This window comes from Pyxicephalus adspersus, chromosome Z, assembly GCF_032062135.1.
Source record: "Pyxicephalus adspersus chromosome Z, UCB_Pads_2.0, whole genome shotgun sequence".
Classification (NCBI taxonomy): Eukaryota; Metazoa; Chordata; class Amphibia; order Anura; family Pyxicephalidae; genus Pyxicephalus; species Pyxicephalus adspersus.
Window position 1 is genome coordinate 19633687 of NC_092871.1, and position 27749 is coordinate 19661435.

Genomic DNA, 27749 nt, shown 5'->3' on the forward strand with positions numbered 1-27749 from the left:
TTGGTGGTAATTTATCAGCTCTGATCCAAAAAAAAACTAAAGTTTAATCAGCTACTATGTCAAAATGCCATAGCTCAATACTTGGTTCTGTTTTTCCTGATATTACCAAACATTGCTTGTACGCAGGATTGACTAAAGGCTCTTTAATTTTCAGACAAATTGCTCACAAGTACACTTCTATTTGGGATAAAGTCCTTTTATTGTCAATTATTCTGTTTGCTTTACCATTTAGGCATGCAGAGTTGTCTTTAATTCAGGTCTCAGATGGATGTCTAGGACTCCTATGGGTTTCCATATTCTTCTCAAGGAAGAAAGATAATAGATCTCACTGGCAGAATACGTTTTACCCTGTTGTATAGATTAATATAAACTCTTACAAAGATGTGGAATTAACCACATGCATTTCCTCACTATAAAAACAATGTGTAGGATAAACACTATACTACATAAAAATGATTGATATATTGACAGTATTGTTGCAAAACTATAGAATTAAATTTTGGTAGCACTTTAGAACAAACATATTTAAAGTGTGTGTTAAAGTTCTAAAAGACTGCAGATGCCACTACAATAAAGTAGTAGAAAACAGTATAATATATATATATATATATATATATATATATATATATATATGAGAAGGACCACGACTACCATGAAGAAAAGTGACTATTTAGCCTCGGGCAGTACTAGAGAGGTGAATAAAGGGTGCAATTTCATGGGATTTTTAATGAGTCTACCAAAACCCTCTTCTTTAACTTTAAGCAATTGTTGCTTGTCTTCATCTCTGTTACCTTTTACAGATCCATGGCAGCCTTCAGTAGCAGCAATTTTTTCAACTGCTGAGCCAAAGGGTGATGGAGTCATCCCAAGTGGCTGAAATGTACAAACTTTGTGTAGTGGAATGGTGGTGAATGTGCGTAGTAAACGCGCTCCACGAGACCTCTTAGGGGTGACTGGAACAGTAAGCATAATGAGAATAGGAAGGGTTGGGAGGAGGAATTGGGTTTTTTTTCCAGCTTTTTTAGCAGGATTAGGTCAGGGCTTTCCAGTGGACACAATGTTGCTATGTCTTTTATCTAAATAAAAAAAGAAAAAAGTAAAATCTTACAATTAACAAATTCTATCACAACCAAGCACCATAAATACTCTTTTAGGACTTTTTTGTTACCTAAAGATAATTCTGCTGAATTTACAATTAAAATTTCAAACTTTAGTATAGCATATCTTTAATGCGATTCACCATTCGGCTTTTACAGAAGGACTTTAAGATGAATATTTTAAGATATATATATATATATTTGTCCATATATTTTATATGTTTATATTTGAAAAAATGGATAAAGCTTTAACTTTTAAGTTTTACCCATGTTTTAAACTGTCATAAACATAACTGTAAGTTGTTTTTTTTTATTGTTTTATATAGCACCACCATATTTGTGCAGGCAGAACTGAAGTCAGACAAAACCAAACCATGTTTTTGTGTAATACTACATTTCCTTCGGTCTCTTTAATCAGTATATAGCAATAATCATATTCTTTTAAAAAAGACCAAGGGACTCCCACTGCCACAAATCCATGACCACACAACGGTGATGTGAACCATGTACCATTGCAATGGCTACCAACATTTTGTAGTGGTAGCGCTACCTGAACAATTCAATGTGCATCCATGTGCATGTGTAATTCAATTGTGTAGGCTCTGCTACAACACAACTCTTTGAAGGAGATGAACAATCATACTGTAAAGATTACTATAGGCTGCTCATGCTCGTACATTGAAATTTGCTAGGCGCTCACAAGCAATCTCCAACCTAGAAACACCTGGTATCCGCAGAAGGCAATTGTGTGCACAGTAAAATTGTGTTAAACTAGGTCCATTTAGGATATTTTATCAGATGTATTCTGAAAATTATTATCTGTTGCAATCTCCTGAATTTCAGAACTGGGAGAGGGAGGTTTGCAAGCGCTAGGAACCAAACCGGCTTTGCGATAGTACACATGTGCTGATAGTAAAAGTGAGCAGATGCATGATCTTATTACCTTGGGATGTGTCAAAGTTGCATAGCTTAAAGACTAACTCTAGACATAAACTAAATAACAATGTACAACCTTACATCTAGTGCAGAAAATATTGCTTATTATCCTTTTTAGAGTATTACTTATGATTATACACAGCCTTGCTACACATGGCAGTCTACTCGTCTGCTCTCTAGCATTGGAATATGGTTGGGCACTCCTATGTCATTAAAAACAATGCAGGACCAATGGGGATTGCTGGTGCTGCATTGTATGTGATGACCAGTAAAGGTACCAGCATAGAACAGGTCTCTATATTAAGGTAAGCGTCACTTTATTAGTTCATGCACTACTAATATGAACATTATATACTACATTAGCTGGGACAGGGGATATTGTTTCTTTTTTTAACTGGAGGTCCTCTTTAACTGCGGTAGAAAATGGAGTCACTAACCTGGCTGGGCTGTTTGACATGGCTGGATGACATAATTTCAAATTTCTTAGCAGGTAGGTTAGCATGTGTACGGCACACACAGATGTAGAGGACATCTGTAGTAGTCCCTTAGACAGAGTTGTTTGTTTTTTGCATTTAAAATATAAAATGTGCAAAATGAAGACCGGATGTTCTCTGTATATTATCAGCATGTAGAAGACATCTAACCCGCACATGAATAATTCATAATGCCTTCTCTCTAATCCTTCTGTTGTAGAATGGGAACTCGCTTTTTCTCTGTATAGTTTTATCATTTATCAGCAAAATTACATCTTAGATATTGTATCTGTAATCAAATTTTTCTTGTACCTTTTGCAGGAATTTTGCTTAACCTATTCCTGGCTGCCTAACAAAGATCTCTGTCATCTGCTGGGTCTATGTACAGAGAATAGAATGTGCATGCTGGAAATTTGGCAAGCATTCTCCTCGTGTATTGGCAGCAGGTTGTTATAGTTGGGAATTATGGAAAGTGGGGGGTCTAATTGTTGCGGTATCCAAACCCTGTAAGAGAAGCCAAAATCTCACTTAGTCCATAAGGTTCAGTTTGTAAGTAAAATGGCAATTGTGGGTGGACAGACCATTTCAAGCAAATCTTTAGTAGAAATACATGACAAAGGATTGCCATAACATCATGGATGAGATAAGATCACGTGATTGAAATATTACATTGGCTGGATCACATGGAAAAATCACCTGCTTTAAGACAATCAGATTAATGGTTACACCTCATACTGAATACTAAACTCCAAAAACAGGATTTTATTTTACATTCTAGAATAAGAAGGAATGAAAATTGGAATGAACATGGCTACCACCTGCCTAAAAAAAAAAATTAATATAAATTGCTTTTTTTCCTCCTGACTATGTTTACTTGTATGTAACTATTCCTTAACCTCACCCCCATCACTCCCACCTATACTAGGCTAAACTAACCCACCCTCCTCATCACAAGTGAGTTCCTAACAAGTTCCAAGCATCAGGTCTATGGAATGTTTACATTCCCATGTGGTTTTGCATGGTTTATAAGTATAGATGAAGCTTGACAAATGTTATTGTGGCTGTACAGGCAGGCCCGGAGCCAACGAAACAAAATAAGACCTCATAGGCGCAGGGGCCCTTATGAGTAGGTGCTAACGGGAACCAATCATGTAAAAGTAAGGCAGTAAGAGAAGAGTGTGGGTTATGGTGGGGTGATCATTAGGGGTGGAGAGATGTCTGGAGGAGTTAAAAGGGCTGGGCAGAAAGAGGGGGGCATCAGTGGTTGGCTAGCTAGAGTAAGCTTCCTGCCCACCCTGAACTTGGGGGCAGTTGGGTTCTGGGGAAGGCAGGGTCTGTTTGATGGTGGATTTTTGGGAGAAGGGCTCATCAGTGGGATGGTATCCATGGTGAAGGCAGGCTTTGTGGCAACTGTTGGATAGTGAGGAGTTTGGTGTAGGATTGATATCGGAACCCGAGGCAAGGGGATGCGCCTGAAGGATAAAAATATCAATCCTCCGGTGGTGAGTTGATTTTTGCCAGGGGGTGCCTTCCCAGATGTGCAACCTATCAGGGTGTTTAGGAGTGTTAGAGGTTAGGTTGTTAAAATTGTTTATATTGTAACAAGTGTATGTGTGTGTGTATATATATATATATATATATATATATATATATATATATATATATATATATATATATATATATATATAATGTTGTTTAATAAAGTCAATTTCTTCCAAACAATTTCTTCCTTTGGCTGGGGTGGATATGGGAGGCACTGTTGAAATAGGAGTTACCCAGGTCATGCACAGGCAGGGGTAACAGAACAATTGCTTACGTTCGAGTAGTAAGGAAAGGGGATAGTTAGATAAAATTACACTTACATTACTAAAAATTAAAAAAAAAAAAAGTTCAGCTGCAGTACTGAGAATGAACTGATAAGAATACTCTATACTACCTGTAAAGCACTGTACGTGCCAGGTTTAAAAAGTATAAAGATAGAATATTATTTTTGCATTTAGCTGGCTTACTGTATGCATTAAGGCAAAAAAAGAAATCTCTGCAAGACATTTTAAGTGAAGAAAATTACCTGACGTGCAATAATTGTCGTTGGAAAGGATCTTTCACGACTAACAACTGCACGATACACGAACGAGTTCTGTACATACAGTGCAGCTCTGCTCTATGGAGAGGGGAGGGGAAGAACGACGGATTGGCACCACGCTGCGCTCCTTCCTCTTCACTTCCATTACGACTGTTCAATGTCCATTTTCCATGCATCCGCCAGCTCAGGCGATGGACGACGAGCACTGTACACACGCAAGATTCTTGTCCGATATCAGCCTTGAGCCGATTATCAGACGAGAACCATTGCACATGTGTATCTGAGTAAGAAAGCCCCTAATTCCTGTTGAGAGATAACCACTTTCAGCATTTTTAAGGATACACGGTGTCATTCGTAACCAATGTCCTTTTGTTACACTACTTAACCACTTCCACTTTTAAATCTCTACAACATAAAATATAGTCATTCTGTAGTCAATTATAAGAATTAGCAGAGCTAAAAGCCTCTCTGAGATAACACAGTAGGTGTGCTAAAAGTGAAAAAACTATAAAAGTTAATTGTTTGTGTTTGGTAGATTCACAAACTGTATGTAAACCCTAACTTCTCCAATTTGTATTTGAAAAAGGGAAGGCAGGATTTGTTGTTCCCATGTTGTTAGTATTATTATTACAGAGTATTTATATAGCACCAACATAGTACTCATGACTTTACAAAGTACATACTTGTATCATTAGCTGTCCCTCAAAGGGGCCCACAATCTATATGTCCTTAATACAGTCTAAGGTCCATTTTGAGGGAAATCAGAGTTAGATTTCTATGCAAAATCCACTAGATATTCCATCATATAGTCCTTCTGAGACCCACTATAGCAGATTTTCTGCAAAAAGAACTTAATTTAGGCCTGTGATGAGCTACAAACAGCCTTTCTACACCACATTGGAGTTGGGAGATCTCCTTGGTTTGCCCCTATATACCACTGAGTATACCAGGAAATCAAATTCCACTCCATCCAATAGTTGAATCCATCTAGATTTGCATTTTAAACACAATAGTTCACAAAATTCATTCTGGCAGAGCTTTGGAAATGCCTAATTTTGTTCCAGCACATTTCCTCCAAGGTTTAAAAAATTTTAAAGAAATATTCACCTTTTACTTGTTCTTTTTCTTCACAAAGATAAGACAATTCTTCTGACAATGGTTCCATTTTTTTTTCCTCTAAAGCAGAAGGGCACTATCTTAGTTCAGGCATAACCCAGGGCCAGCATCAAGAAGTATTACTCAAATCCTAATACCTAAGGTCGGACATATATTTGTTGTGATTTTGAAGATGCATAAGGGCCCCTTGGGACTTAGAAGTACATTAATAGTAGATGGGGCTGTTGTGGTCCCCTTCTGTTGTTACATAAATCTTGAAAAAAAGCTTATTTATAGGGCAGCTGATAATGGGCAAGCATTCTTCAGTGTGGTCCTGGTATATCTAAATAGAGTTGGAAGGGAACACCTCTTTCACTCTACCCAGTTCGGTGTCTGGCAACTATTTCTTAGTTGTTTGTGTAACCCCCAGTTACATTTTATATACTGTATATTGTATACATATATGTATTATGAAGGAGTTGCTTCCTCCTCCTTGTAGCACATTGATGGCATTATCTCCGCCTAGGAAAGAGCAGTCTACAGTTATACACACTGTTTTGGTATATTGTCAGAAATGTATTCATACAGTCTTGTAAAGTTGCTGAAAAGTAGATATTAAGTGTTTCCCATTTTATTTTATTCTTGACAACATTGTACCTTTTTGTAACATACGACTTTGTTAATACTTTCTCATGAAGAACAGTTATTCTGCCTTAAAACCATTCTCCCCCTCAATAAAACTATTTCTTTATTACTTTTACCACTGATTAGCTAACTCTGTAGATGGTTATTAAATAAGCTGAACTGCTAGGTCACAATGAGGAAATAAATCAATATAACAATGAGCATTATCCTCTTTACAATTACATCCTCATGGAGGGCAATTTTTATCTACTACACCCCCCTTTTTGCCAATCCATTAGGGGAAAGAAACTGGATAGGAGTCATATACAGTAATCTGTCGGCCATAATTGTATTACAAGTGAAATAAGACTAATTTTGCCTTGATCCCTCTTAGCTTTAGGCTGCATTAAATGGATTATTGCCTTTCAAAGGGAAAGTGCATTTCAGTTCACTTTTTATATGGCCAGGAAAGCATAGTTTCCAGCTGAGGATTAACTGGGTAGCAAGGTTATTGGAGAGCTACTGTATAAATACAATGCAGAGCCACATTAAATGTGGATTTAGAGGGGAAACAATGACTGACAAAAGAATAGGCTAAATTTCATATTTTGCCAGCTAATGTATTTGTACACATGGACCTGTTTATGTACGTTTCCCAACATTAACTGTTTTGAGGGACAAAACTCTACAGGGAAGGATTAGTGTTGAACTGAAAAGATTGGCATTCGGATTATCAGAGCGCATACAAGATTTGTTTTGTGCTGGTTGGACTCCATATGCACATGTCTGAGTATGTGCCAACCAAGGCAAATCATTATTTATTGGAAGTTACAGATGAAAATTCAATTTGTTTCTAAGCAAAGTAAACAAGGCTTTCTGATGGTCCCATATTTGGATTAACATATGCAGACACATTTTGAACAATATTCATATCTTTTAATAAAAGATGTCTACCCAGGACACTGAAGACGTTGGCCAAGATCCACTTTTAAATCAAAGAAAGTCTTTGATTTCCATTATTGACCTTTACCTGAAAATTCTCATTCTCATTTTGGCTTCATTGCTTAGCATGCCACTGACCTGGAACAAGCAAGCAAGCAAGCATGCATTTAAGACAAGATAAAGATTATGCATACTATTCCAGTACATTGACTCACTAAAAGAGTTCCTCACTAAAGCTGCGTACACACTTCCAGTTTTTGTCGTTGGAAAGGATCTTTCACGATCCTTTCCAACGACAAGGGAGTGCACGATGCATGAACGGTGCTGTACATACAGCACCGTTCATGCTCTATGGAGAGGGGAGGGGGAGAGCGACGGAGCGGCACCCTGCTGCGCGCTCTCCCCTTCCCTTTCATTAGGATCGGCTGTCGTCCATCGTCCGTGGATCCGGCAGGTCGGTCGTCCGGACGATGGACGACACCGACTGTACACACGGCAGATTTTCGCCCGATAATTGGCCGATGCCGAAAATCTGACGTGTGTACGTAGCTTTAGTTCACTCAAAGTGAAGTTTCTATCCTATGAACTTCTACCAATCTTTTTTTCCTAATCTGTCCCTCTCTTAATGGATCACTTAAGCCTAGCAGCAGATCTCCAGGCTCTTACAAGGTCACACATGGAGGTGATGAAATCATCAACCTTGTGTAAACTCAGATACGTCTAACTTAGAGTTGAGTGAGGATTTCAGCCAAAGAAAACACTGGAAACACTCATCTTTCTATTCGGATTAGTTCCCTATAAAGGGCACCTCCAAAATACAGACTGTGGTTTATTAAAAAATATATGGGAGTGCAGTATGTGGCCCCTGTCTACTATTTTAATTTAAATCACAAACCTTAAAGCTTATGGCATGTTCTTTATGATTCATCTGCTAAGAACCTGATATGCACCAACCTTTACTTTAATATAAGTGAAACGGAGATAGTTCAAGTGTAAACTCAACTCCCCTTGGTACACCACTATTGTCTAGAGGAAGGGTAATGAGTGAACAAGTAGTATGTTAATAACATTACTATATTTCCGTACCAGTACAATGTTGGAGAGGTGATTTAAAAAGGCTCAGACCTATTTTATACACAGATAAATTACATTATAAAACAGTTGACTCATCTTGTAGAAAGTGTATGTCTTTCTAGATTTCTACCTAGAAATGACCGCAAGAATGTAACTACAGCCATAGCAAACTGTTTTAGGACCCAGACATTCCTTAGTACTCAAAAAATTAATGTGGGTTAAAATACTATGAAGCAAATACATTTAGTCAAAATGGATGTGTTTATATATAGTTTGGGAACCCACTGTTTGTATGAAAATTAATAAGTTTGCAACAAAAGAAAGTTTTCAGAGATGGTGTTTCATAAAACAGGAGGCCCTAATGTTTTTTATGAACCCAACTCACATATAACTACATTCCTGAGCAATGAATGTAGGGGTAACTGTAAAATGCCCTGTTTACCTCCTAAAGTTCAGCAAGCGCACAATTGCAAAAAGACAATGAATTTACCATAAAGGCTCTCTTCTAAATTTTTTTGGGGGGTTGATAACACACAGAGCATTTTATGGACTGAATGGTATCAATCCTGCCAAGTTTTAGTTTGCTAAATTACTAAATCCCTCTCACTGTCCTCATCTCTACAATACTGAGACTATTTGTTCAGTAGTCCAACATAAGGCTACGTACATACGTCAGATGATTCTTGTTCGATTATCACCTTAGGGCTGATATCAGATGAGAGTATGGCGTGTTTACAGTGCTCATCCTTGCAGATCCCTGAACGAACAAAGGATCGTGAAACATCCTTTCCAATGACAATTATTGAATGCGTGTAAGTAGCCTAAGAATCGGGAAGTCTAATTACCCTCTATGAGATAAAGTGTGCCCAGGACAAATCTGAATTTCCATTTCACAGATATAACAAATTCTTGGAGCAGACTAAAATGTTCAATGCTAGGGCTTACATACCCATGCACCCATATTTCATTGCTAGTAGAATATCCCTCCAGGATCTGGTACTGGTGCTGGCTTCCAGATTTAAAGTGGTAAAAAAAAAGGGTCATGGAGAAGTTGCTGGGGTTAGCATTATAGGGTGTGTGCAGGGGAATGGTTCCGATTTCAATAAAGATAATTTTAGAAAAAAGTTTGGATGATGACCACCTATCAGCTGACCCGACCCTACTACTACTACTTACTGTCTGTGGCAAAGTAGCCAACTTTTCTTACCTTCTCAGTCAATGAAAATCATTAGTAATATCTAATAAATTAATATTATTGTTATTATTAAACAGGATTTATATAACGCCAACATATTACGCAGTGCTGTACATTAAATAGGTTGAAATGACAGGAGGAGGAGAGGACCCTGCCCCAAAGAGGAGGTAGGGGAAGTAACACACAATAGATGGGTTCAGGGTTCCTCACCTCTAGGCATCAGATCCCAATTTTGGAATGGTTCCACTTTTTTTACTAAATATATAGACCTTCATTCTGTTCATCTAGAACACCGTTATAGATTGCTGAAAGCTGAAAATGTTCCCTCTTTCTCTGTTCTGGGCCATCGTGTAACAAACAAGAGATTATTGTAATTACCGTGTGATCCAGTATTATCATGATATGTGATTGTATAAGGTGTTTACAGAGTATCGGAGGTAAAGATGTCACCCCCTGACAAACTGGTCGATATGTTTAAATAACTCACACTGTACAGGATAAAACTCATTAAACTCCTGTACAGCTGCAGGAAATATGGAGCCATCACAGGACTGTTTTTACTCTATTCAGTAAGTGCTAAAAATCTATATCTGTGCTGATTTCATTGTAGGAATAAAGAGAGGATTTATGAAGTTGGTGCCTGAAAGGACCATTATATTGCTCAGAATTAAGAGTCTATGTATTTGAGGAATAATTCAGCCTCTCTAGCTATGAAATGCGAATGTCTCAATTAGCCGGATTCTGCGAGATGGAAAATATTGTTTGTTAGGTGGAGGCTTTTGGTCTTTTCAGCCTTTTTTCTTGTTTATTACAAAATGGGGAGGGGGATCTGGATATTAAGATGTGATCAGTTTAATTATAGAGCCTCAAAGCTTTCATGTAGTCATTTGGGTTTATGTAATAATGCAGTGCAGCCAATCGGACATCTCAATGCAGCAATTTACAGCGGAGGCTATAAAAGATGGCTGCTAACTGTTGAGATTGGTATCCAAAATAACGGAGGGATTAGATCCTCTGTCAACTTTTTATGGTTGTCTGTGTCCCCACTAGGGTGATTGCTACTGGTAATGATCTTTCATTTCATGATCATTTACAGTGACAGACAAATACCGAGCGTTGTACACACAGATTTTTGCCCGAGACGGGGACAACTGTTCGTCTCAGGTGACTATTATCTGTTGTGTGTATTTAGCTTAAATGTCCCGTGATTGTCTCAGAGACTAAAAGTGAGGGAAAAATCCAAAGTTTTAATGATCTGATTATAAGTGTTTTTACCCATGATTCACCCAACTTCTGCCCACAAGTGAACATTTTTCAAATTAGATTCAATTAGAAAATGTATAAAATCCAATTGATTCATACGCGTACTTTCTACATTTTCAATTTGAAAATTTTTGTGAATTTTGAGTATAGGTTGAATAAAAACATTTATAAACAGACCAATCATTTTTTATTGTGCTGCTCACTGCCATGAAACACACATACAATATATCTTGCAGTGCAACGAAGCTAAAGCAGTATTGCACCCATGCATGCAGCCTACTAGGAAAAAATTCAGATCATACAATAATAAGCCCATTCAATTACCAAATTCAGACCTTTTCATAAAAATGGATACAGATTCTTGCAATGAGAGCTTTTTTTTTTTTAGTGCTTATGGTAAGGAAAATAAAATACATTCAGTTAGCACTTTTATATAAAAACAATGTAATAATACCTTCCAATTAACTGGCAAGCTCTAACCCTCTTATGGCTGCAAGTTCTAGGTACAGTCAACAAAATCTGCTTCCAAAAATATCTGGCAGCATTGGATAAGGACCATTAAGACAGATTTGATTCCATCTGGACCCTTGGATCTTTAATTTAGTCACCACGCTCAGGTTATTGTTTCCTTATTTAGACTTGTTTGTTCTTGCGGCCTCATTCCTTTCGGAGCTCATTATCTTTTTATTTGCTTTATAAAATGTCATTCTATCGAAAACTGGATTATTAAATCCAAGAATGTAATTCACAATCATAGCCAAATCTCATTGGTGTTCAGTGGTCTAAATTAAACTTTTATTTTTTTTTTCTTACTGGTGGCCCGTGGTAGCATACACTGCAAAAGCTGAACGTCTTAGATTAATATTGTAATAACAAAAACACAGCATATAAATGCACAAATGTTATCTGCAATTTTATGACCGCTGCAAATCATTTTTGGGACCCTACAAATGTGAACAAAAAAAAACAGTTACATATGAATGATAACAAAAGTCAGCAAAAAACTCCATTGTAGCTATATTAATATTATTGTCCATGAATTTATAAATGAACCCTACAAACAATGATGTTCTTTAACAGTTGTGGTTATGCAAGCAGCAAGATAAATCCCACAGTCTAAAGTCTGAACACACAGTGTAGGGAAGATTTACTCAAGTCAATATATCATGCAATGGCAGACTGAAATATTAATCTGAAAGTCCTCTTCTGTGGCCCTTTCTGATTTAGTCTGCTATTGGGTGAGATTGACTTCCCTGACTGCTAAACTAAACCTCCCCCTGCACCTCATCAAATAAAAGTGTATTTGACAGCCATGGAAGTACTATCATTAAACAGGGGAATGGCAGCAAGTCAGGGCTTTGTCTAGAAGAAAAGCTTCTAATGGTAAAGAAAAAAAAAACAAATTAGAGAGACCTAAAGAGCAGATTTTCCAGTATAATAAGGAACACTAAATAGGCTTTTACTTTTAAGAATAAATGGCTGACAGGTTTACTTTAAGATAAACCTACGTTCACAAATATGCTTCCTTTAAACCCAATGACGTATTCTTAAAAGGTAATGTTACATTAAAAAACTCTATTTCAGTCCTCTTGTTTTTAAAAATGCGACAATCTGTTGTGACTTAAGACTCGTACTCTAAACCTTATAATGATCCTGTGGTCATTAACACATCTGCCTGCGGTGCTTCAGACTTGTTTACTAGCCATTTGGATTTCGCTCTTAGCTGAGCAGAATTACCTGTAAATGAGGATGTCATCTAATGAGCTGTTGTACTGAATCTGGTACATCCTTATCCCTGGGATGTGACCCTGGGGAGGCCATTGGATGAGTGCCGAGGATGAGGTCAACTCTGCAACCACAACCTTCCTATCATGCAGAGATTTAGTTTCATTGGATGGAATGCTAGACTTGGCAGGCGTCAGGATATCAGAAAGCCCTGACTCAGTTTCCTTCTCATAGCTGGTGCTGTTTGCAAGGTTGGGAAAATGGTTCACAACAAGCTCCACATTTGCAGTCGATTCCCCTGCGGCATTGGAGGCAATGCATGTAAAATTTCCACGATCTGTGAACCTGGTGGTGAAAATATCTAAAGTCCCGTTGTCATATGACATAGTTCTAGTAGTATTGGAGACCAGTTTTCCATCAGGGGAAATCCATCTTACATAAGGTTCAGGGTCACCTACTGCTTTGCATTTTAATGAGACGCTTTTGCCTTCCATGATCTCCAGCTTGGAAGTTCGGTGAGTTATCATAGGAGGTTCACAAATAAATTCCTCCTCCTTTATTGACCAGAAATATTTACCCATCAGCTCCAGTGGTGAGGCGCATGTTTCCAGGTCATCCTCCCTAGTAAGCCGCCGAAGCCACATCAGTTCACAGTTACAATGAAGAGGATTCCCACCAAAGCCGAGCACCAATGATGTTAAGGGAGATCCTTTTGTTTTGGCATAAACAGGAATCCTAGAAAACAACGGGTCTGGTGGAATCTTTTTAAGTTTGTTAGAGGTCATATCTAATCTGGCAAGTTTATGGAGATTAGAAAAGATACCCTCAGGAACATATTCAATGAGATTATGATCAAGACCAACTGTATTAACACTGGATAGCCTCCCAATAGTTTCCCATGGAATGTCAACAAGATTGTTGTAGGACAAGTCCAAATCTTCCAAGGTATCAATAAAGTCATCAAATGATCCCGGGGCTATGTAATGAATCTGATTGTTACTTAGGATCAAATGTCGAAGGTTGATTAATCCTTTAAAATGTTCTTCATTGACAAAAGTTAACCGGTTACTATCCAAATGCAAGGCATGGAGCCCTTTTAGGTCAAAGAATGCATAAGGCATGACCAGACTAATGGTATTTCGTGAGAGCGTTAAGTGAATGAGGTCCGTCATGTTAGCAAAATCTTTCCTTCTAAGGGTGGTTATGAAATTGTCCATGAGTCGAAGCTCTGCTGTCCTCCTGTCTATGGTTGGGGGCACAAATAGAAGGCCAGTCTTGGTGCAGAGTATAGTGAAGGATGGAGAGACATTCTGGCAGGAACATCTCTTGGGGCACATCATGGCCTTTGCAGATGTGCTTATAATCAGCAAACAAATTGCCAGCCTTTCCATGGTCAGGTTTTAGAACCTGCAAAAAAGCACAAGAGTAGGATTTAGCATAGACATACTTAGGCATAACTATTTACAGTATTCTTCATATAATGGAAACATCTTTCTATGACATCCTATATTGCCTACTCACTGTGTATACCAATCTTTCATAACTTTTCTGCGCCAGGAAAATCTTTGAAATCATATCCAGGTCTTAGTAAATTACTAAGATATAAATCTACATGTCATAGTACATTAGTGTGATCAGTAAGCAGTTAAGGATGTGTACCTAATATATTTGACACATTACCCCCTCCCACAAACTCTGTACAACAAACATTTAGTTCCCCCATATTGGTTTTAGGTGGGGAAAAACTCCCTTACTTTGGTGGTCAATAAAAAAGACCCCTGCAAATGTAAGTAGTCTGTCAAAATAGTAAACCTCCTACACTTGTAAAAATGGACTTCCTGGATTGGAGGCCAGTGGAGAAGAGTTCCTTAATGTTAAAGGTGAATAGTGAAAAGGTAAATTACTAAATATATACATTAACTACATTACACATAATTGAGCTATTTTATCCACCAAAATATTTGTATTACAGATTTTACAGATTACAGCCCCCACAAAGCACATCCTGGTGGAAGACGACAATTATTTTCTTGCCTTATTATCTATACCTTTTCCTCCCATTCTGAGTACTGCTGTACTAAGTATTGCAAGAAGCTCATACCAAGTCAAATTCAAGTTCTTCCACAAGCAACTCCTTAAAACATAACATATTGATATATTTAATACATCTGGAATCCAAATTAGTTAGTTCAAAACAGTAAGGGTGTAATAAAAAAAAACCTGTGTGGGGTTATAAGGTACAATATCCATTGATGACGCAAATCAGGATGAAGGTCGGTGGCTTGTTGGCTTTTAGTGTCTTTTCTGTCTGCCTGGAGTGGCAAAAGGGGCCCCCAACATTGGGGCCATGTTACAGTGATGGTCAGAAGAATGCCCTGCTACATTGGGATCAGTGGGAATGTCACCATGGTGGACAGTTATTGGGGTCAGTGTTTTTGTACTTGGCTCATACATCTGACTATGCTGATTTTCAATGGAATCTAGGCACTAAATAGGTCAATCCATTACTGTTCCCTACTTAAGAAACCCCTAGTAATCTCCAAAGGAACCCTACATTTCCACAGATCTATAGCGTTCCTTTTACAGGATACCTGGTCTGTGATTCTATCCAAAAGCTTTGGAAATATTACATAATAAAACTTTATCACTATATATTTTTCCTTTTAGTCTATGTCTTTATCTTTGTTCAGGAGGTTGCAGCAATAGATTTGTAGAACTATTAATAGTGATAGACAAGTCTCACATCCATGGACAAATCGGCACGATCATTCTAATGATTATAGACTCATTAACATGTCAGCCATACTGTACAGCTTGTGAATGAGATGAAGAAGTAATAAATTAGGGCCAGTATTATGCACCTTTCAGAGCTGGGGTAGTTTTAGAACCTGTCATTATATATACATGTCATGTACATGATCAGTCTTTATGAGGTGTGGCATGAGGTTTGTCTTTCAATAGAAGAGGTTGGGTACAGGTCAGCTTGAATATTTAACTATTGTGCAAAGGATTTGTAATGGCTTATTTTCTAAAATGTAACTTTTGTACACCTCAGTCTATTGTATGCATGATACTGCTTGATACATAGCACTTCAGCTCTAGAGCTGCACAAAGGTCAACTGTTAACAAAATGTCAAATGTAATAGAAATGTAATGATTGCCCCTAAAAAAAAACAGCAGCCAGTTTGGCAAGTCCACACATGACACCCAGTGGATCCTTTGCCATATAAGAGACTTTAATCTGTATGAAAAGGCTTTATCCAATTAGATTTCTTGAATTGTGTCTAAGTATATATGTGCATAGGAGTGGCTATGCTGGCACTCTTCCTGCTTAGTAATGCTTTACAGTGAATATACCTTACAGCTTACTCTCTACTGGTTTTAGTTCTAACAATCTCATGAAGTTAAAACCAATGGCCTCTTTAAGCAACTCAAGCCTTCATTCTAGTAATTAAGATGACCGAGTGACTGAGATACAATACCACTGGATAATAAATCTAAACATTTAATAAATAAAATATTGTATTATAAACATGACACTACCAACGACTAAACATAACTAATATTAGTAACAAACAAATGTCTTAAAAAAACCCCCCAAAAATGTAAATATTAAAATAAGATGCAGCAAGTAAAACTATTAATTAACATTTCAATATTTACTTAGAAAAAGCACTCTCTGTATATGGTATGCTTAATATTGGTTTGAAATAAAAGCAGACGTACACTTTGAGCAGAGCTTTGAACGATAACCACTGGATGGCAGTGCTCCCTCATTACAACATAAACCTTTACTATAATCCGCAGATTGACTTTTGGGATAAACTGTACCCAGATACAATGGACTGTCGCCCCCATGTATTTTTAAAGGGTATTGGTGCAATAAACAACCATAGATATGTGAAATGAATAGGCATACCTAGCTCAAATGCATATTTATGGTAATAGAACCACTCTGGCCTTTGCAGGTCCCAGGTTCCAACCTTGGCCAGAATACTATCTGCATGGAGTTTGCATGTTCTCCTTGTGTTTGTGGGGGGTTTTGTCTGGGTACCCCACTTTCCTCCCACATCCCTAAAACATGCAGTTAGGTTAGTTGGCTTCCCCCCCCAAAAAAATTGACCACAGACTGTATTTAAGAGATATGACTATGGTACAGACATTAGGTTGTGATGGACAGTTTTTGGTGTAACAATGGACTTTGTAAAACACTGATATCTTGGCACTATATAAATACAAGTACATATTATTAGGATTATTAATAATAATAATAATAATAATAATAATAATAATAATAGAACTCTCTAAAATGGTCCAGTACGACCACCATCTCATGTCTATGACTTTCCCAAGTTGCAAAAAAAGGGTTTTATACACACAGCTCAAATTTATTGCCAGAATTATTGCTATACTGATGCACAAATATTCAGGGACAGGACAGAATAGGAACCAAACCCACACAACCAGAAAAGAAATGGGTTTACAAAAACAAACTCTAAGTGAGCATTCACCAAGGAAACTGCAAAAACAGACCAGCAATGATAAAAACCGAGCTGGAAAGCGCGATTAGGAAAAAAGCCAAACTTGAACTTTTTTGCTGTTTGCACCTTGCAATTCACATCCTGTCCTAAAGACAATGAAATTGGGAAGGAATCTCTCCATAATTGTCATTTTTTAATCTGTTATGCTCAAAATAAGTGTCCCCATTGGAGAATATTCAAAATGTAGAATTTCCCACACTTTTGCCTTGGTAATAACCGTCACCAGGATGAAAACAAAGATAAATAAAGCAGGGAGAGCAATAAAAAAAACTTGGGGTAAACCCTTCTCTACTTTATCCCCCCCCCCCCCCCCCTGCAAAAAATTGCTTTTACATACATGTCAAGGATAGTAATGTGAAGAACAATGAAGGTGTGACAGGATTCTAAAATTTACAGGATGTGAACATTCATTTTTGTTTTGTTTCCTTTTCTCCAATTCAGTGCTCTTGTGAACAAATCGACAAAGAACTCTCTGGGACTTCACAGACAGTAACAAATAGTTTATATCCAAATATGATTGGCAATAATTTATTAAAATAGCGCAATACAACACAGTAACATTTGTTCTGTATATTCCAAAAAACATAAACATAAAAACATGGCCATCCTTAGTAGTGTGTCTCCAGGTAGATAGGGAACTTTAAATGAAAGTCATGTTCTCCCATACCTTGATGTTCAGATGAATGGAGGAACTATGGTGGATATATTGTTCTCTACGTGTTTCTCAGAACCGCTGTGTGCTTCCTCAGGGGATATTGTGTGGATTGATCAATCTCTCCTACATACTAGGAACATACCAAGATGCATGCATGGCCTCAGAATAATAAGGAGATCGTGGAACATGGGCTATATTGTGTTCTCATTTATATGACAACTTTTCCTCCATGTTTGCAGTTCAATATAACATAATCAACTTATCATTGGGTTTAAAACCATTTCAAACCAAATGCCAGATAATATGAGACTTTGTGCACATTCCACAGTATATCATCTAGAGGATAGGTGCCCAATAGGTGAATTGCGATCTACCAGTAGATCGCAAAGGCAACACGAATAGTTCGCGGAGCCCTGCCTTTCAAAATAAACTCTACTGTGCACAGGAGTTATTTTTAAGTCCAAATTTTTACTGTTGGTAGATCACTTTGACTTGGTAATTTTAAAAGTAGCTTGCAAGCCAAGAAAGTGTGGGCACCCCTGATCTGGAGTATCCAAATGCTATTGCAGTAGCCCTGTGTGACATTGGTATGTTTCCTTGTTCCTAGTATGTGGGAGAGGTTGAACAATCAACACATTATCCCCTGAGGAAGCAGACAGTGGTTCCGAGAAACGTGTAGAGAACACTATATGCACCATAGTTCCCCCATTCATCTGAACATCAAAGGATGGGAGAGCATGGCTTTTATTTAAAGTTCCCTATATACCTTGAGACACACTTTTAAAGATGGCCATGTTTTTATGTTTATGTTTTTAGAAATATAGAGAATAAATGTTAATGTGTTGTATTGTGCTATTTTAATAAATTATTGCCAATTGAATTCATGGATAAACTATTTATTACTGCCTGTAAAGTCCAATAGATTTTTTTTGTCTGTTTTCTGAATGTTATGAACTAAGGGATGTGGCAGTTGTTATTACAATCAGGTTGAAGAGTTTTTTTACATTCCTTGATTTTGTAAACAAATTTCATAAAAGAACTTAAAGGGAAAGTGGTAAAGGGGTATTAGGAGAAGTAAGGGCTCTTTATAGATCTCTAATTTCTACTTGTTTGAACAACGAACCAGTATAGCTGCATACAAAGCAGGCAACACTGTGCATGGAACATCTCAAGAACTGTGCTTTTTTATGTTTGCAAAAATAAAAAAATAAAAATAAACTGTAAAAAAATTTTAATGGCAAAAGCCACATGCTAGCGGACATTTCTGCTGTGAATTAGATGATGGGTGAGGTGGGTGATATGATGGCAGAGCATATTGTAACTGTATTCTGTACTTATGTACGCGCCATGCCTGGGGGCTGCTTGGTAAGCGCTGGTGAATGGTTAAGTGGCACTCTATAAAAGCACACAATCTGGCTGCAGACCATCGCTGGAGGTTCTGGCAATGAATTCATTTAAAGCATATAAACACTCAACGTGGCTTTGTTATTGCTGTAGAATTCAATACACAGCATGTGAATTGTGAAGAGATAAGCAGTGGTTGCTTTTATGGAAAATTAGATGGACATTTTGCATTTTATTTTAACGTTACAATGGCCTACTGCTTTTATGAACCCCTCTACAACAACATACCCCCCACACACATTTAAATTAAAAAAAAAAACAACTGTGCAGAATGAGATGAGATTTTAATCCACTATAGATAATAGTTGATACATTCCTAAACAATAGCAATAACGCTGTATTGATCCCCTAATCACACTGCATATTGCACTGCAATCTCATATTGCAGGCATTGTAATGGTGGTATTCATTCTGAATAACACCCTTACATTCTTTTTATAAAATGTGTGCTGGAGAGGAAGGGCGTTTCCAGAAAAAACGGGCGTAAAGGTGAAGTGGGAGAATAATAAATGGGTTGGCATGGCAACCTATGAGCATGGACACTTTGAAAACTGGCGTGGTTACAAGGTGGGTGTAGTTAACCAGTAATGTTATTGTTGTCAGTTGCAGAATCCTTACTGTTTTTTAAGCTCATGTAATGGATCAAAATACATAACTTCCAGGTCCACATTCCAGCTAATAGACCCCCATGTCATAACCCATACCCACCAGGTACACATTCCAGTCATAGGACCCCATATCATAATCTATACCAAACAGGTACACATTCCACCCATAAGACCCCCATGTCATAATCCATACCCACCAGGTACACATTACAGTCATAACCCCCAGGTCCACAATCCAGCCATAAATCCCCCATAACCCAGGTCCACAATCTAGCCACAAGATCAAAAATGTCATAATCTGTACCCCTAAGGTCTAGTATTCCAGCTATTGAACCCTCATGGCATAATTCATAACGGCAGGACCACTATTCCAGCCATTGGACCCCCATGTCATAATTCACAACCCCCAGGTCCACATTCCAGCCCTAAGACCACCATGCCATAAACCACACAACTCCCCAGTCCACAAAGCAGTTTTAACAGAACCCCCTTCGTGCCACAATTCACCCATGATCCCAGACAAGTCAACATGACAATAAAAAATACCTGTATGTATGATTAGAAAAAAATGCTGCCATCATTGTGTCTGACTTTGGAGAAGAACCCTTGCTAGTTCGAGGAGCATGTGATGTAATGCCGACCAGAAGGGTGGAGCATGTGTATCAGTGTGGGAACGGTTACTGAGCTGGCTTGCATGCTCTATTTTGGTTATGGGCAGATTTGTTCCATTAGATCAGATGGTGATCTCCACTGGTGGAGTTTCCATATATAGCGCCAAGAAGGCACATGGGGCTGGGAGCGGCACAGAGAAAGCCGTGCTGTGCACGAAAACAGGCCTTCACAGTTACTGGGCCTAAGATGACCGACAGTCTGCTTTGCTGTTTTTAGATAACCTTTAGTCTGTGTTTAAAACCACTAAAATATATCTGTCCCAAAACTTTGTTCACTCTATGACACTAGGAAAAGCAGAATGATGTCACCAGTTGAATTCCATAGAAATATAGGAAACCATTACGTGATTCTTCCAATTGGGTTTCACCTGAACTGAAGTATTGCATTTAAGTGCATAATGCGTTCAAATACTAAAGTGTAATTCAACTCATAATAGTCATGACAAATGGATGGATTTTTTTTCATATTTTTTTTAATGGATGCTGCAAAGACCATATAAGTATAAAATTATTATAAAGCAATATGCAATGTACAAAACTATTTTTAGAAAATAATTACAAGGGTAGTATTAATGAGTACCTTTTATCTACATGATCACAGGCATCTGATTATATCTGACAGTAGTAAAGGTGACTATGATGCACTGATAATTCTGATACTATGGGCTATGAGTATACACAATGGCCTTGTTAACACCAGAGAGATAACTAAAGCTAACACACATTTAAATGTGTGATTCCGCATGTTAATGTGTGCCGTGATTTATTATTTATTTTATTATAAATTGGCTGCTAACATCCTAAATTAACATTAGTAAAAAGCAGTATACTACAATTCATGGATAGTCCACATGTAGTATGGTGTAATGCAAGTGCAATTATTCAAGAGTATTAAAAGGACAAAAATGCTTTATTATTATTATTATTATTACACAGTATTTATATAGCGCCAACAAATTACGCAGCACTTTTACAAAGCCCATAGTCATGTCACTAGCTGTCTCTCAAAGGGGCTCACAATCTAATATCCCTTCCATGGTCATATGTCATTAATACAGTCTAAAGTAAATATTTTGGAGATTGCCAACCTAACTGCATGTTTTTGGAATGTGGGAGGAAACCAGAGTACCCAGAGGAAACCCACACAAACACGGGGAGAACCTGCAAACTCCATGCAGATAGTGTCCTGGCAGAGACTCCAAACTGGGACCCAGCACTGCAAAGACCAAAGTGGTAACCACTGAGCCACCGTGCAATGTTTTGCTTAGTTTCACAATATTTTACCACTGAAATGGTTTTAATGAAAATCTACTTTGTGACAAGCTTAAACCAACTTTAAAATGTTTAGAGAAAAAATGTATAAGTAAAATATTTTTACCAGGTCGGCACTCACATCTGTACATTCCCAATGGACCAGTGCAATTTTTACATCTGTTATGGATCTGTTTCTTTGGCAATAAGTACTTAAAATATACTTTAAGTATATGTGAACACAACCCTACTGCTGGCACATAATTATTTGCCTCATGTAACTACAAATATCTTTACTTTTCTCAAAATCAGCATTTCATACATTTTTCTGCAGTTTTCGCATAGTCTACTTTTGGTCCATCTTTAAACGGGGGTGGGGGTGTCTGCTAACAGAGTGGGTGATAAGTGTACCATGAAGTAAGTACAGTATGTGGCAATTAATAAAACTTACATTCCCAAAGTATAGATTGCAGATTATTATGTTGTATCTAACTCTGTTGTGGTATTCACTATGAGCTGAAAAAAGTTATATCTATTCACTTTGTTCTTTTTATATTTATTCGTGCTGCTCATGAAATAATGGTTAGAGATTTTTTTTTCACTTGTTGGGTTGCTTTAACTGACAACATATGGGGATTGAAGTTGAATGAAACAAAATAAACCAATCTTTGTATCTCTCTATTACCTCAGTGTTTATAGACAATGGGCCTGAATATTAAGGTATCTAAGACTGGAAAGGATAGACTTGGGTGCTCCAGCAATCCTGGAATGGGTTTCCCAATGATAGTCTATCTACTCCAGTCTCAGAGAAGCTTTAATGAATCAGGCCCAATGTGTCGAAAGGTCCATTTTTTTGACAGCAGCAGATGTAATAGCTGTTGGATTTACCCAAATCCCAGCTGCCAATCTGACAGCTGGAAATTGATGGCAAAAAGCAGTGGGGCAGCAGGGCAGTGTAATTTATTGACTTTGCTTGTACCACACACACACAAAAAAATGTCCACAACTGGTTAAATCTATGTAAATTTATTATTTTTAATTCTGCAAAATTGGAGAAATTTAACAATAGCTGAGGGCACAAAAATACCAGTAAGTAGTCCATCAAGACCAGTTTGTAATATTTTTGGAGGATAGATAGATACTACAAATATGTTAAACTTACAGTTGCTTCTTACTATCTCTGCTGGAAGTCTGTTTCAAGAATTAACTTTATTTTTGGTTAAAAAGTACTTACAAGATTTTCCCTGAACTTCACTTTATCAAAACTTTATACTTATACGCTTGTGAATGATCATTTTGTCACCCTTTATAAATAGGTCTCTATAAAAAGAGTATTTTTTGAAGGGAACACAATGCACGCATTGGGTTTAACAAGCACACAAGCTCAAGCGGCGCTCATTCTGCACGCAGGGCTCTGTCATTACACATCCATCACTTTGCTGTCTCAACGATTAACTCGAGACCTCTGACTGTGTTATTACCCACAACCCAGGAAGCAGAGGAGCTGAAATCAAGGACCATTTTGCAAAGATTTGTTATGGAGCGATGCTAAGTATATACAATGTGTGTGTGTATACGATATATATCTATGTTCAGTGGAGAATGAAACATGTAGAATCTTCATCAAGCCCACCTGTCACTGCTGTGTGAAAACCTAATGGTTTCCGGATGATGAATTTTGTTAAATACATGTCGACGGCAATTCGGGCAGGCACTTGCTCTAAGTGTCTGTCCTTAAGATCTAACAATTGTTTTGTGCCGGAGGCTCAGACTTGTCTCAAATGCTTTACAACCCACTGTGATATTACTCATTCTGTTCCTGACATTACTGCCAGTACAAAATTAGCGCAGTGGTCATTCTGTGAACGCATCACACTTTAACAGCAATAGTTACAATTAAGGTGACCTGTCTCGAACACAAAACCAAATGGGTTATCAGTTACACTTGACTGATGAAAGGATAACCAAGGAGGGCATATATAACTGTCTGATTATGACACATTTACACAACTGGATTGTGTTTTTTGTATTTTAATGATTTTCATGTTTAGGTGTCCACTCAAAATTTTGGATTTTCCCTTATTTCAATTCCTAGTGACTAGATAGGATATATAGAAGGTAAATCTTTCCAGTGGGGTCACAAGCCTGAAAGGTTGCTAATCCTTTCACCTTCTATTCAAAACTTATAAAAAAAAAAAATGTTTGCCTTGAGATGCACTTTACCTTCTAGATTTAGTGAAACTGTTATTATAAACAAACAAAATGCCCTTACCTTTACAGGTTAAAACCTCTGCGATCCTTGTCCAATAGGTCCCGCGCCATTCTGTCTTCCTTTTTTTTCCTAGTGTCAGATGGACACCAGGTGCCGCCATCTTCTTCCTTCTTCTTGTGATGTCATGAGATCTCGCACTGATCAGGCGTGAGATCAGGTGACCGGCCCTCCTGTAAATGTAAAAAAAGTGCTGATCTTATGCATGTGCAGTGAGATCAACACTTTTTTTTTGGAGCAGCCTGCAGTCTCCTGGTATATTTAACGTATATATCCCAGAAAGCTTTGGGTTTACCTTTCAGTCTTCACTGCTGTGACAAAAAAAAGCAAACTATTTTTTTCATTATATAAAAAGATTGGAAATAATGGTAAAAATGTGATAATAGGTCTGCTTTAAAATTAGCTGTTGTGGTGGCAGGTTAACACGTGAGTACTAGAGTCAAAGTGTTAACATTGGGAAGGGAATAAGGAGTTTAGGCCAAGGGTTTAAGAAGGGGGAAAATAGTGCATAAACTTTGTTAGGTAAATGAAAAACTGCATTAAAATCAAAAACATGCAAGGAATAACTGTAGCACACACTAAGAGGGGGATATGGATTGGTGGAAAGAAGAGCTGAGTTTAAAAGACAGGATAAGATAAGATGGGTATGCAAGTTTGAAAAATTGGGTTTTGAGTGCTCTCTTGAGCAGTTGTAGTAGCAGGCTGAATGAGATGTGGAAGACCATTCCAGAAAAGTCTTGGAGCCGTGTGTGTGATGAGGTTATGATTGAAGAAGTCATTAGTAGGTCATTGGAGGAGCGGCTAGTGGAGTATTTTTCTATCAGGTCAGAAAGGTAAGACAAGAACTGTGGAGGGATTTGAAGGCAAAGCACAGGAGCTTGGATTTGATTCTCAGGTGAAATGGAAGCCAGTGTAGAGATCTGCGGAAGGGGAGTGGTGGGAAGGATGGATGAGTCTGGTTGCAACATTCATAATAGATTGTAGAGGAGAGAGTCGGGTTAGTGGAATACCAAACAGGAGGAGGTTACAGTAGTCCAGACGAGAGATGATAAGAGCGTGTACAAGGAGTTCGGTGGTCTCTGAGGACAGGTAGGGGCGGATTTTGGAGACGTTGTACAGGTGAAAGTGACAGGACCTGGAAATGTTCTGAATACATGGGGTAAAGGAGAAGGCAAAATCAAAACTGACACATTTGTTTCCCAATTGGTCCATAAAATTTGTAGTAATATATTAAATTAGTCACAGTCACATGCTGAGTGAGAAACCTGTAAATGTTGCTAAACTGCAGCAGAGAAAGATCAAGTTTCTGTCCTTCCAGACAGGGATGAGATGTAGGAAAGCCTTATAAGTCTCAGATTCTTTGACAGATACTCAGACAAATATGTTGGCAGGTGAAGCTGCTTTCATGTATGTATTTAATTTGTGCATTTAGCACTTTGACAACAATTCAGCTTTAATTTACCTATATGTGTATCATATGTAACTGCACACGGTGTCTGTGTCAGGCATTTTTCTCTCTACATTCAAATTGTTACATCTACATAAATGCACCAGAGAAAAACATTTCTAGATGAATTTTGTAATTTTACTTATTCATATAATACTGACAAATTTTCTTTAGCACTCTGTGGAGAACACTGAATAATTCACATCAGTACACATCTCCAAAGAAACACCCATTGTATTATCAGTACCACAATCATGCTCACACAATGAATTCAGTGTTTGGGGGAGAGCCAATTAGGCTGCCAGTATGTCTTTGGATTATTGGAAGATACTTAAGCATCCATAGGAATGTTATCATGACATTTACTGGAACCTGCCGACAATTCTCTGCATGTGACACAGAATACTTATAGGATCTAAATGGCCATGCATAGTTTAGTGTAATGGCTCATCCTGGAATTTTACACGCAGAATAAAAATACAGAATTTATGTGGTCGATATTTCTACTGGAAACTATATAAAACCGTAATTATAGGCAGTATACAACAGAACCTAGACAGAGCATGCATCACAGCATGGGATACTCCAGACTAAAATTAAATAGTATACTATTTATAGTACAGTATAATATTCAAGGGAATATAGCATTTAAAAATCCTACAGACCTACAGTGTGAATCTAGTCTCCGTTCTTATGGCAGAAGCTGCAACACCTACTGTAGATTATAAGGACCTGCTTCTGAAAAAGGTCTCAGACTCTCCAAAAGGCCAATTGTATTCTTGGTCATGTGCTCAAACCCATTTGCTTATCAAAGTACTAACATGGTGACTTTGGTCATTTTAAGGGTGTAATGCAGCTTTTTACCTCTCAACCCTTTTACCCCTAAGGAACCCTTAAAATAATTTCCATGTCTCCGAGAAATGTTAAAACCAGTTTATTAGGAGTTAGTGGGAAAAGACTCTCCAATTGGTGGTCAGTGGAAAAAAACAAAAACATTATTTGAGCCATGCAGCTGGCTCTTCCAAATGGTGTTGGCTCCAGTGCTATGCATGCATCATCAAATGGGAGGTCAGTCAGACAAAGTTTGAGGAACCTCTGGAAGAACCTTGGTTAATGGTCTAATATATTTTCTCACTCTGAACAGGAAAAGTCCAAGATTTGTACTACAGCTGACTCTAAATGTCTAGTGTACAGATACTTTTGACATGTTTTTATTTCAAGGACAAGTTCACTTTCACTAACCTACTTACTTTCCTCGTCATTGATGCACAGCCTTTATTCCCAAAATATCTTTGGCTTAATGTTCATGTACATTAGGACCCCATTCATTCCCTATGGGTGATCTTTATTCTAGCAGTCCTGCACAGCTTGTTCTTTAAAGTAACCTCTACATATAAATTCCTAATCACATGACCAGCTTTGTGACAAGTTTGCTTCAAAATAAAACTGTACTTGATAAAGAAAAACAAATAAGCTTTCTTGCACCCCATTACCCCCTTAAAGTGGACCTTGCTTTTTTAGCAAGGTCAACTCTTTACATCAGGGTTCCACCAACTTCAGTGAGTTTCCATATGGTATATATATTAGGTCCATAAATATTTGGACAGAGAAAACTTTTTTCTAAATTTGGTTCTGTACATTACCACAATTAATTTTAAATGAAACAACTCAGATTCAGTTGAACTGCAGGCTTTCAGCTTTAATTCAGTGGGTTGAACAAAAAGATTGCATAAAAATGTGAGGAACTAAAACCTTAGGGTAATTGGACAATTGACCCAAAGGCTATTTCATGGGCTGGTGTTGGCAATTCCTTTGTTATGTCATTATCAATTAAGCAGATAAAAGGCCTGGAGTTGATTTGGGGGGGGTGCTTGTATGTGGAAGATTTTGCTGTGAACAGACAACATATGGAGCTCTCCATGCAGGTGAAACAAGCCATCCTCAAGCTGCAAAAACAGAAAAAACCCATCCGAGAAATTGCTACAATATTAGGAGTGGCAAAATCTACAGTTTGGTACATCATGAGAAAGAAACAAAGCACTGGTGAACTCAGCAACACCAAAAGACCTGGATATCCACGGAAGACAACAGTGGTGGATGATCGCAGAATCATTTCCATGGTGAAGAGAAACCCCTTCACAACAGCCAACCAAGTGAACAACACTCTCTAGGAAGTAGGCGTATCTATATCCAAGTCTACCATAAAGAGAAGACTGCATGAAAGTAAATACAAAGGGTGCACTACAAGGTGCAAGCCACTCATAAGCCTCAAGAATAGAAAGCCTAGATTGGACTTTACTCAAAAACATCTAAAAAAGCCAGCACAGTTCTGGAAAAACATTCCATGGACAGAGGAAACCAAGATCAACCTTTACCAGAATGATGGCAAGAAAAAA

At 37.8% G+C, this 27749-nt stretch overlaps 1 protein-coding gene across 2 annotated transcripts in view; it reads right to left on the minus strand.

Annotated features, from left to right (window-relative positions):
• LOC140343998 (leucine-rich repeat and fibronectin type III domain-containing protein 1-like protein) overlaps positions 1-27749 on the minus strand; it is a 344795-nt gene that overhangs the window by 36101 nt on the left and 280945 nt on the right. For both annotated transcript variants that reach the window (XM_072430902.1, XM_072430901.1), the window contains one exon: positions 12520-13914. In XM_072430902.1, coding sequence (XP_072287003.1) covers positions 12520-13898 — 1379 coding nt within the window. In that variant the 5' untranslated portion in view covers positions 13899-13914. The remainder of the gene's footprint in view (positions 1-12519; positions 13915-27749) is intronic.